A 12,364-nucleotide genomic window follows, 5' to 3' on the forward strand; every position below is an offset into this window, starting at 1 on the left:
GTGTGTAGAGTGTCAGTAACAGATTTGACAGGTGAGGAGAAGAGATAACCGCTCTACCGACCTTTGTACTCTTTCTTTTCTTTCCTTTTATATTTGTGACCAGAGTTGGATGTTTGTTTGTATACTTTTTCTCACTCGATCCCCATGTTTGCGGACGAGTGTGACATTTGATTAATTTTATTAAATATGGGGGAACATACGGCATCTCTCGTCTCTCCGACACCTACTGTTTTTTTCTTTCTGGTCAACATCTCAACTTTGCGTTACAGTGGCAGTGGGTGGAATAGACAAGAAATGTACAGTTTTCTACCATCTTGCTGACAATGTTTCTTTAGTCATTCGGCAGTCTTGCAGGAAATCCACCCTTACAACATTTAGTGGAATTAGTCTGGAAAGAGTTCATTTGAACATGCTCAGTTTATTCTTGCACACATTCACGTTGTGATCTCAGAGTTGTGTATTGACCCCAAAGGAGTTATTAAACTCCTTTGGGGTCAAGCAAAACGTCACCGGACCAACTCATCGTCTTAATCATACACTCGATTTAATTATATCATATGGAACCGATCCAACCGATATAGATATCATTCCACAAAGTGATGATGTCACTGACCATTACATGGTAACTTGCATATTACGTACTGCTGTAATATGTCATGCGGCGCCGCGTTATCGACCAGGCAGAACAATCCTTCCATCCACCATAGATAATTTTTCAAATTGCTTATCTAATCTGTCTCATCTGCTGCCTGAACCCAAACAAACAGATGAACTAGAAGAACTAACTAGCACTATGAGCACCATTCTCTCTAGAACACTGGATGTTGTTGCACCTATTAAATTAAAAAAGGTCAGAGAGAAAATTAAAGCACCATGGTATAACAATACTACGCATGTTCTAAAGAGAGAAACCCGTAATTTAGAGCGTAAATGGAAAAAAACTAATTTAGAGGTCTTTAGAATCGCGTGGAAAGACAGTATGTCACGTTATAAAAAGGCCCTAAAAGCGGCCAGGGCTGAGCATCTCCGCAAACTAATAGAAAATAATCAAAATAATCCTAGGTTTTTATTTAACACCGTGGCTAGACTAACAAATAAACAGAAGTCACCCGAACAAAATATCCCGTTACAGTTCAGTAGTAATGATTTCATGAACTTCTTCACTGAGAAAATAGAAAGCATCAGAACCACAATTGTAAACGTTCAATCTTCAATCACGCCTTATAATTCAGCCTCAATTATCCCCCCGCAAGAACAATTACAGTGCTTTACAACTATAGAACAAAAAGAGTTAAATAAACGTATCACTTCATCTAAAACAACAACATGTTTATTAGATCCTATACCAACTAAATTACTGAAAGAAGTGTTACCTGTAGTGGAAGAGCCTCTCCTCAATATTATTAACTCATCTTTATCTTTAGGTCATGTTCCTAGAACATTTAAACTAGCAGTTATAAAACCTCTCATTAAGAAACCACAATTAGATCTTAATAATCTAGCAAATTATAGACCCATTTCAAATCTTCCATTTATGTCTAAAATATTAGAAAAAGTTGTGTCCGCTCAACTGGGCTCTTTCTTACAAGAAAATGATATCTATGAAAAGTTTCAGTCAGGATTCAGACCGCATCATAGCACTGAAACTGCGCTCGTTAAAATCACAAATGATTTACTCTTAGCTTCTGACCAAGGCTGCATCTCAATACTAGTTTTACTTGATCTAAGTGCTGCGTTCGATACTATAGATCACACAATACTCTTAGATCGACTACAAAATTATACTGGTGTTCAAGGACAAGCATTAAGCTGGTTTAGATCATACTTATCTGACCGCTACCATTTTGTCTATTTGAATGGAGAAAAATCGATCATAACTCCAGTAAACTATGGAGTGCCGCAGGGATCTGTGTTAGGCCCTCTATTATTCTCAATATATATGCTGCCACTTGGAAATATTATAAGGAAACATGGAATTAGTTTCCATTGTTATGCTGATGACACTCAAATATATATTTCATCACGGCCGGATGAAAACGCTAAATTATCCAAATTGACAGAATGTGTTAAAGATATCAACAACATTTAGTGGAATTAGTCTGGAAAGAGTTCATTTGAACATGCTCAGTTTATTCTTGCACACATTCACGTTGTGATCTCAGAGTTGTGTATTGATACACACAGATCATACTGTATTATTCCTGGACATAGTGTCACTCAAACATCTGATGATGAAGAATTATCTTCATATTAAGAGTGTGTCAGTGATTTGAACAGCTCTCTGATAAAGACTATTCTGCCCTCGTAAAAGAGTTCCCCTTCTTCAACTAGGCAGACAGAAAACTCCTTCCACAAGAAAGTTGAACTGAAGCATGGATTTATTAAGGTATAACTGGACATAATACACACAAATAATAATCCAGATGCATGAAACATCGTACTGAAAAGTCTCTCTTAATATCAATTTTATCCTAAAATTACTGGTACTAATTCCAAACAAAAGATGAAAAACAAGCTAGCAAACACATTAATACTAGGGATGGCTGACGCGAAACAGTCGTTCCGAAGCTTTGCGAGATCCCGAAGCGCAGATGTTTCACTGATCCGAAGCGTGATTCAAAACACCCATGTCACGTGACTATGGCCAAACGAAGCCTCGAAGTGTTTCACTAAGTGTTTCATCAGGTGTGGTCCGCCGAATCAGCGTTTGATTGACACGGTCGGGAACAGAACACACAATCGCGCATCTGTATAAAAGTGAAATTAACGCATGGGTTTTTGTGATAAGAGTTTGATTTTGAGATAGTGGATTTTTGGTGATATAGTGACATAGTAGGCTAAGTCCTTCCACAGCAGAGAAATTAATATTTTTGAATAAAAATCTCTAAAAAAGTGAGACATTGTGGCTTGATTTATTTTATTAATATTCATTTTGCAGGACCAAAATAACATTATGCACAGTGAAGAGCCTACAGGTTACAAGCTTCACATATTAGAAAAATACAATAATAAATTAAAGCTGCAAGCAGCATTTATCGGGGTTCAAGCAGTTAAGGCCTTTAAGCACACAAGCATCAAAAGACATTACGTTTTATTTAGCAAGCATTTAACAACTGCCATCATAGATGAAAAAGTCAATTTACAGCCAATACAGGCAGTTTACCATAGGAAATATATGGTTTTAAAGCGTTTTTCACAGTTATAGCACCTTTTTGCCTGAGTCTTCTTACAGTCTTGCCTGATCTCCACCACTTTTATTAGTAGTACTCAAAGTGTGCCCATATATATGTGTCAAATTTGTTGTAAATATGTAATTTTGATAAGGAGTTTAGACAATTATATTCAGTGGTGTAACGAGCCAACACCGGGCCCTTAAGTAGGATTATCAAGGCGGGCCCCTTGATGACGCAATTGATGACATTGATGACGCAATGTCCGCGAGTAGGCTACCATGAATAGGGCAGGATATGATCATACACAGCATATAAGAGATGAGATGACTAACAAAATCAGGAGGAGCCTACGCTCACCAAAAAAAAACAGCGCACCATAACACATTGTTAGGCCTAGGTCCAAATACATAAAAAAAGATGCTCTCTTACATTATAGCGGGATTTTCCGGGCTTTCCTATGTGCAACTGCAAAGTTGTCGATTAGATCAGGATTGTGCGCACGAGCATTCTCAATTGACCCTTCGCAGGGAGTTTGATTTACAGGTGATCTGACTAATCATAATCCGCCATTTTGTCCCACAAAGCAGTCAGGAGAGTTAGTAGATTAACTTTGGAGGATTTAAATTTGAAAAACAAAGTGTACTGACGTCTTAGCACTTTAAAACAACATTCCTTTTATGTTCATTCATGTTTATTTTAATGCTATAAATGAACTAGAAGGAAGAGATGATCGGTTCACGAGCAGCTTTAACTGAGCCTTGAGTCTACAGCGATCTGTCAGACACATTAAAGAGTCACAAAACGGTATTTATTGTTTAAATGTCTCTAAAAATGACTACATTTGAAAGGTGAGACTTTTGGCGCTTTTCCATTACCAGTACCAGCTCAACTCAACTTGTCTCGACTCGACTCGACTCGACTCGACTCGACTCGACTCGGCTCGCTTTTCGCTCCGTTTTCCATTGCAGATAGTACCTCCACAATAGTACCTGGTTGTCATAGCGACGCCGCAGGAAACTGCCGTGACTTAATCTTCTACGCGAGATACATCCGCTGCCACACACAATGGACAATGGAGGAAATCGAGTGTATGCTGTTTTTGGATGTTTTTGTTTTTGCTGTTTTTTATTCAGGATACTCCGTCTGGCGCGTGCAATGATGACGCAGTGAATAGTGACAATTCTCTCTGACCAATCAGCAGTCTGCCGTGTTTTCACGTCACATTTTAGTATCGCCTCAGCTTGCCCCAGCTCACTTAGAACCTCGCCGGAGGTGGTACGAAAAAAAGTACCTGGAAGCAGGTACAGGTACAACTTTTACACAGTGGAAAACCAAACAAAGCCGAGTCAAGTCGAGCCGAGCCGAGCCGAGCTGGCTGTAGTGGAAAAGCGCCATTTGTTTCATATCAAAAGTACTTGTCTGTCAGCGCGCAGTCTCCTCTCTGATCCGCAATGTATTTTTCACTGCGTGAGAACTTGGTGTGGTGTGAGAGTGGCGTCGCTTGACAGACATAGCAACAGTAACTAAAGTGGGCGGGTCTTTGCGAATGGTCATTGACAGTATGGACGGGGATTCGCCAGTCCCAATTCAAAACAAATTTCATGACAATCCATCATTGTTTGTTTCAAACATGTGAGAGCATCAAAATGATCCATGGGTGAAATTGATTGGATTTAATTCATTTTTTTGTCAGTTCCTATCATAATTTTAACATTTTGGCGTTATTGTTTAGCTATTTACCTATGTTTTCAAATTTCCTGTGTTTTTTTGTTGTTGTCTCGATCGGACTAACGGCTTTGAAGATAAACACAATTTTTTAAAGCTCTAAATGACACTTACAAAAACCATAAGGCGAAACCTGGCATGTTTGGTATTGTTGGACTCTGCAAGGTTTCAGGAGTCTTAGGAGGTCACTCCTGTAAAAAAACACTGGCTTGAAACTTCTAAGGCTCCTTCAAGGCATTGTGCCAATGACGTATACTGAGTTTTTTGAGATACACCAATGTTCTCATAGACTATCATGGCACCCTGGACAAAGACACTGCGTGCCAATTTTCAGTAGACTAACAGTTGGGTGCGCTTATAGCTATTTTCATGATTTTTTTCACTGTTATAGCGCCACCAAGTGGCCAATTGTCACGATTTTTTTCATGTCAACTCAGATTGAGCTTATGAACATGTGTGCCAAGTTTAGCGAAAATATCTCTTTCCGCTCACAAGTTATAACCATTTTATAGTGCCACCAAGTGGCCAATTGTCATGACTTTTTTTCACGTGACCTCAGAATGAGCTCATGAACATGTGTCCCAAGTTTTGCGAAAATATCTCATTCCGTTCACAAGTTATAACCATTAAAATAGTGCCACCAAGTGGCCAATTGTTGCGATTTTTCTCAAGTGATCTCAGGTTGAGCTCAGGAAGATGTATCCCAAGTTTAGCAAAAAAATCTCTTTCTGTTTACAATTTATAACCGTTTTAGTAAAAGTGGCCCTGGTGCCATCAAATATTTTGGTTCCCCTTATCGACCGTTAATTGAAATTTTGAATTTTTTGGATGATTATTGATTGACAGACTCCAGAGAATACTCATGCAGTGGTTTGGTTCCGATCAGGCGAAAAACCTAGGAGAAGTTTGCAAAAATAGGTTTTTCAAAAAAATGCAATTTACTCGAAATGGAAGGGCGAGCAAATCGGAGATAGCCATTTTGTCCGCCTCGAGCCAAGGATTCCAACGATATAAGACACTTGATCCTGGGACAAACGGTCTAAGAGTTATGAGCGATTTTGAACTTTTGGTTGCTGTAGCGCCACCTATGGGCCAATCGGGGTCATACTCTGATAGGTTGTCCCCACATTGAGGCCTACCATCTGGCCAGGTTTCAAGTCTCTAGGCCTTACGGTTTGTCCTGCACGATGCGTTTTACGAATCCTTACAATTACAATAGGGTTTCAGCATTTCATGCTTGAACCCCTAATAAGAATGAAGGCTTTTTGCCAGTTATAGCGCCACCTATGGTCCGATCTCCATGAAACTCTGCATGCTTCCTCACCGTGTTCTGACACATATGCTCATCAATTTTGGTCAAGTTCTGAGTTTTCCTTTGGGATTTATAGGCTTTTGAGTGTATTTTGCCACGCCCCTTTTCTAAATGACCCTGTTACAGCCACCCAAATGCCAAAGTTCAACTTTTTTTTGATAACTATTGATCTAGAGAGTCCAGAGAATTGTCCTAGACTGGTTTGGTTCCGATCGGGCGAAAAACCAGGGACTAGTTCGCAAAAGTAGGTTTTGGACAAAATTCGACATAGCAGAAATGTTTCCCTGCCTACATCCAAATCGGAGATAGCCATTTTGTCCGCCTCGAGCCAAGGATTCCAACGATATAAGACACTTGATCCTGGGACAAACGGTCTAAGAGTTATGAGCGATTTTGAACTTTTGGTTGCTGTAGCGCCACCTATGGGCCAATCGGGGTCATACTCTGATAGGTTGTCCCCACATTGAGGCCTACCATCTGGCCAGGTTTCAAGTCTCTAGGCCTTACGGTTTGTCCTGCACGATGCGTTTTACGAATCCTTACAATTACAATAGGGTTTCAGCATTTCATGCTTGAACCCCTAATAAGAATGAAGGCTTTTTGCCAGTTATAGCGCCACCTATGGTCCGATCTCCATGAAACTCTGCATGCTTCCTCACCGTGTTCTGACACATATGCTCATCAATTTTGGTCAAGTTCTGAGTTTTCCTTTGGGATTTATAGGCTTTTGAGTGTATTTTGCCACGCCCCTTTTCTAAATGACCCTGTTACAGCCACCCAAATGCCAAAGTTCAACTTTTTTTTGATAATTATTGATCTAGAGAGTCCAGAGAATTGTCCTAGACTGGTTTGGTTCCGATCGGGCGAAAAACCAGGGACTAGTTCGCAAAAGTAGGTTTTGGACAAAATTCGACATAGCAGAAATGTTTCCCTGCCTACATCCAAATCGGAGATAGCCATTTTGTCCGCCTCGAGCCAAGGATTCCAACGATATAAGACACTTGATCCTGGGACAAACGGTCTAAGAGTTATGAGCGATTTTGAACTTTTGGTTGCTGTAGCGCCACCTATGGGCCAATCGGGGTCATACTCTGATAGGTTGTCCCCACATTGAGGCCTACCATCTGGCCAGGTTTCAAGTCTCTAGGCCTTACGGTTTGTCCTGCACGATGCGTTTTACGAATCCTTACAATTACAATAGGGTTTCAGCATTTCATGCTTGAACCCCTAAAAAACAACACATTTTTTTAATGGCTCGTCAAGGTTGTTTCAGATCAACACCTGCAAGTGACCACTATGTGTCACCGTTGAGACGGGTGTCGGATTGATTCGAAGCCTCGAAACAATATGGCCCATTTGGTTCAACTGTTTCATTGCTTCACAAAGCCTCAATCTGCCCACCACTAGTGAACAGTCATCCAATCCACTAAGCAGTACGATGGGGCACCAGCACCAAAGCTGCACTGATTAATAAAAACTATTTCAAGTTATGCATACCAAAAATTCCCACAATTATCAGCTATTAAAACATAGCACCCTTACCTACAACCACCGTCAACACGAGCAAAACAAACGGGGAAATCGGACGTGACGCATAACAGCTAGTGATGTTACGCCTGACACCGACGCTCCGAAGCTTGCTTCAAACTCGAACGGTCCTTGCAATGAACCACTGCTTCGGAGCTTGTATCATTACGTCACTAGTCACGTGAAAATGACTTCTGAAGCAAACACACTGCTTCATTCTTGTAGTGAACCACCTGACTGCTTTGATTTGCCCAATCCAGTGTTGACAGGTTTGAAACCTGGCGGATGTATTTCTTATAAAAGTGAAGCCAAACCATGGCAACACCGTGGGTTGTAGTCGGTGTTTGGATTGGCGTTATTGTTGAGGAGAGTGGATTGAGTTTATTTCAGTGTTGTGCCAGCGAGAAAGAAAATAAAAATAAATAATATTTCTGAATAAAAACCATACCATTTAATGAACACTTTGTCTAAGCCTTCTGCATGTACCCAAAGCACAGCCTCTGACACATTTTTTTATTATTATTAATTAGAGAACATATGAACATTGTTACATAAAAACATGCATCAAAGACAGAAACTTCAAAAACCCTCTGCTACATTATACAAGTACAACACAAGCACATCCTTTTCAACATATAAAAATATCAGTCCCACCAGTTAACAAGTTATAGAGTACTGCTTCCCACAGCTAAACAAGATAAAGCTTTCACACATGATACTGCCCTGCTAAAAAAAAAAAAAAAACTATAGAAACCATTATAGAAATTCTAATGGATTTAATGGTTTTCATGGGAATTTTATTGGTTGTAATGGGATTTATAGTGGTCTCTGTGGGTCTCTACTGATTTGGGTTCTATTGGTGGGGGCATTAAATCCTAATGGAATATATCCCAAATACACTACAAAAAATAATTCTTTAGTGGTTTAAATGGTAAAAGCCAATGGTTCCTACTGGTATTTTAATAGAAACCATTAGAATTTCTGTGATGGTTTCCAACTTTTTTTAAGCGGGTCTGATCTTCTGTCCTTGTCTAAAGAAATAATTACACATACACATCATGCTTAATGTTTTATTATCAAGGTGAACACATGAAATTCATCAGTATCTGTAAAATTCACCTACATAAATGAGTTTCACAGCACTAACACTGGTTCAGCTTTGAACGCCCCGGTAAACACGTCATAAACGGGGCGTTAACATATAAGCCTTTGCATTTTATGGTTGTCAGCTTTGTTGCATTACATTTACTTCACCAGGAGATGGTGCTGTAATTTCTATCTGAATGAAGCTTCGAGTAATGAACCATTTTCGACACAATTGTATCAGAAAGCAATAATGCTTTGAAACGCTTCATTTGGCCATCACTAATAACAGCCAATCCAAAGTCTTTAAATGGAAGATATTACTTGCTGATAGGCTAATGCTGCTGTCAATCACCTAATCCTGTTACATAGGCATAGCTTATCACTCAGCATGAGAAAACGTTTATTTTTTTTGTTTATTCCGTTATTTTCTCTCTGCACTAAACTAAATATTTACATAGCCTAAATAAAAACACAAGGGCACATATTTTGATAGATAACAGTTAGGTCTTTAATCTATTTTATTAATGTTATTAATTTAGTTGCTAAAATGCTGCCTAACAAGATATACTTTTTTTTATTGTTGTTTATTTTAATTTATTTGAACATCTCCGTTTATTGTGCACGCATTAAATATTTGTCTCATTTCAATCGGTGATATTTACCGCGGTTCTCTTTAGTGTCAGCAGTGTTTTCTGTTGCAGCAAGAATGTCGCTCCAGTGCTTTCTTTGTTTTAAGTTTGGCCTCCAGTAGCTCTGTAGTGAACTTTCACACTTATGTCCACTCACAGACATAATTTCCCTCGACTCAAGACCAGCATCGGACAATCTCTGCACCATGGTGCTGCGAAGGCAGTGATTTGTGTAAACCTTGGAGGTGCTGCTGCTTTACAAATAGTCCAATTAATTTTAACAAGTAGACTATTTTTTTCTAGCGGAAGGAATGCTTTTATTGATTTAACTTCATGAAAGTTGCACTAATACATTTTATTTTTTTACTTTAATATTGTGTGGTAACCGTTTTATAAAAGCAATAAGGTACTCGAGGCAAGTGCTGTATTGTGAAAGTAGAAAGCTTCGCGTCGTGCCTAACAACGCCCTTCAGCCATTACTTATTCACGATACAGCACAGCCTCTCGTGCCTTATTGCTTTTATAAAATGGTTACCACTAGAGTTCTCAACGGGTCGGGTCGGCCCGACAAACCCGACGGGACCCGCGGGTTCGGGTCGAAAATATAAGCAAATGACTCGGGTCGGACCTCGGGCTTAATCTTTTCCGCTCAGTGAAAAAAAAAAACATTTATTAATCATCGCTGCTGTTCACCGTAAAAAAAAGTCTGACTGCTGCGTGCAACGCATGGTGCAATGTGCAACATGGAGAGGGGCGGGGGCAGACCTGACGCCGCTGCGTGCACGCCTTTAGCCTGGAGAGAAGAAGATGGAGTTGGTGAAAAGTAAACTTTCCGCAGGTGAATTCACCGTCGCTACTACAGCCTATTTATATATTTAAAGTTTATTGTTTCAGTTGTTTGTATTGTTAAAAGGCGTGAACATTAAAGGTTGATTTGAATTCCCGTCTGCTGGTCATGATAATACGTGTATGAGAAAAAAAAATAAAAATCCGACGCGGCGTCGGGCTACGGGCCGGGTTCAGGCAGATAATTCATGTTGATGTGTTGGGTTACATCGGGTCCGGGCTTTAAAAGCCACGGGCCGGGTCGGATCGGGTTGTAATTTTCAGGCCCGTTGAGAACTCTAGTTACCACACAATATTAAAAGCAGGGCTGTAGCTAGAGGATTCGGGGCCCCCTGAAAAAAATATTGATGTGGGCCCCCACCACCCTCCACCAATATCATATAGGCTACTGTACAACAGATGAGCATGGAGGCCCACATACAGTATAACAGAAGAAGGTGATGTTGTTGTAAAACCTTTATTTTAAAAGTTAAATTTATATAAAAATTACAACTAATAAAAAGAAATTGTTAAATAATAATAAAACCAATTTAAAAAAAGTAACAGCAAAATAATGTTTTTTTCCCCCATCAGGGAAACAGTCTGTTATAATTCATAAATCAAAAAGTAAACATTTATACAAGAATGACAAGAATGCAGTCAAATTTAAAAAATAACCTCATTTATTGTTTTATTTTTTAATAAAGATAATATTATTAAATAAAGCTAAAATTTATTCATTCAAGTGCATTCGTGTTTTATTGATATAGGCTAATAAATACATCATCAGCCGGCAGGTTAGGTGCATAATGCAATGCGTCGTGACTCGTGTCAATTTTTTAACTCTATTTACAATAGTGTAAACTTTTGAACACGTAATCATTCGGTCAATTGTGGTGCGCATCGATAATGAAGAGTGAGTAGCCTACCCGACAGGCTGTGTAGACAGTAGTTTTCTTATTTCCAGCGAAATAACAATACAACCTGTCTTCAAAGAACGTCTTGATCGACTGAGATACAACAACTCTCCTGGCCTCCCTCTCATTCTTTTCATAGCATTTCTGGTGCCCTAAGTTATGTTTTCTTTTCCCCGACATTTTGTCAGTCAATCTCCTGCTCTTCCACAAAGTTCATTGTTAACTTCAGGACCTGCCGCCTCAACTCTGATTGGTTCTGTTCACGAGCTGGGGCGAGACTTACAATTTTATTGGGTTGATCTGATGTTTGTCACTGACTGAATAATTAATAAATGCTTTAGATCGGACTAAACCATTTATAGGGAGGTAAGAGAATATTTTGAAAAAATATTTAACCAAATTGCATGTTTTCGTGGTTTTTATTTAAATCTCAGGCATACAACTAATATAAATATTTGAATTATTCACACAACAGGGGCCTATATAGTATAACTGCTGGATTTTGTGGGGCCCCCTGGGCAGTGGGGGCCCCTATAATTGTCACCACCTTTCACCCCACTAGCGACGGCCCTGATTAAAGTAAAAAGAAAATGTATTACTTCTATGTTTATGTTGATACATGTAGTTGCTAAGGGTGTTGCTAAGGGCGCAGTGATAAATAGAACCGTTGGGTGACGCGGTCATAGCCGTGTTTTATCGTGAATAAAGCACAGCAACTGACCAATCAGAATCAAGGATTGGAACTAACCGTTTTATAAGTTTTCATTTATTAACATATAACATAATGATCACTGAGATATACTGTGTTTCAGGTATCACTGGAGTGGATGATCATGTGTTCATCAGTTCTGGTGAAAATGCTCGTCTGTCCTGTATTAATGCTCTTTCTGACTGCAAATCTAAAACTGTATGGACCTACTATAACAGATTCAGACATTCAGCAGCAGTTGAACTGATTCATCTAGGGATAAAGAATAAAGACACAGAGAGACATGAGAGTCTGAGTCTGGAGTCTGACTGCTCTCTGAACATCAAGAACATCACAGAAGAGGATTATGGATTTTACACCTGCCAACAATATGTGGATGACAGACAACAAGGAACTGATGCACGTGTTTTTCTGCATGTTCTTCATGGTAAGTTTATGATTATGTGGTAAATTTAAAAAGG

General features: G+C 39.3%; 1 protein-coding gene across 1 annotated transcript in view; it reads left to right on the forward strand.

Moving 5' to 3' along the window:
• Positions 1–12,364, forward strand: part of LOC311078161 (uncharacterized protein) — a 30,613-nt gene that overhangs the window by 1,223 nt on the left and 17,026 nt on the right. Inside the window, exon 2 of the mRNA XM_084106869.1 lies at positions 12,007–12,330. Coding sequence (XP_083962995.1) covers positions 12,007–12,330 — 324 coding nt within the window. The remainder of the gene's footprint in view (positions 1–12,006; positions 12,331–12,364) is intronic.

The sequence above is a fragment of the Abramis brama genome (assembly GCF_963993115.1).
Source record: "Abramis brama genome assembly, chromosome: 1".
Lineage (NCBI taxonomy): Eukaryota > Metazoa > Chordata > Actinopteri > Cypriniformes > Leuciscidae > Abramis > Abramis brama.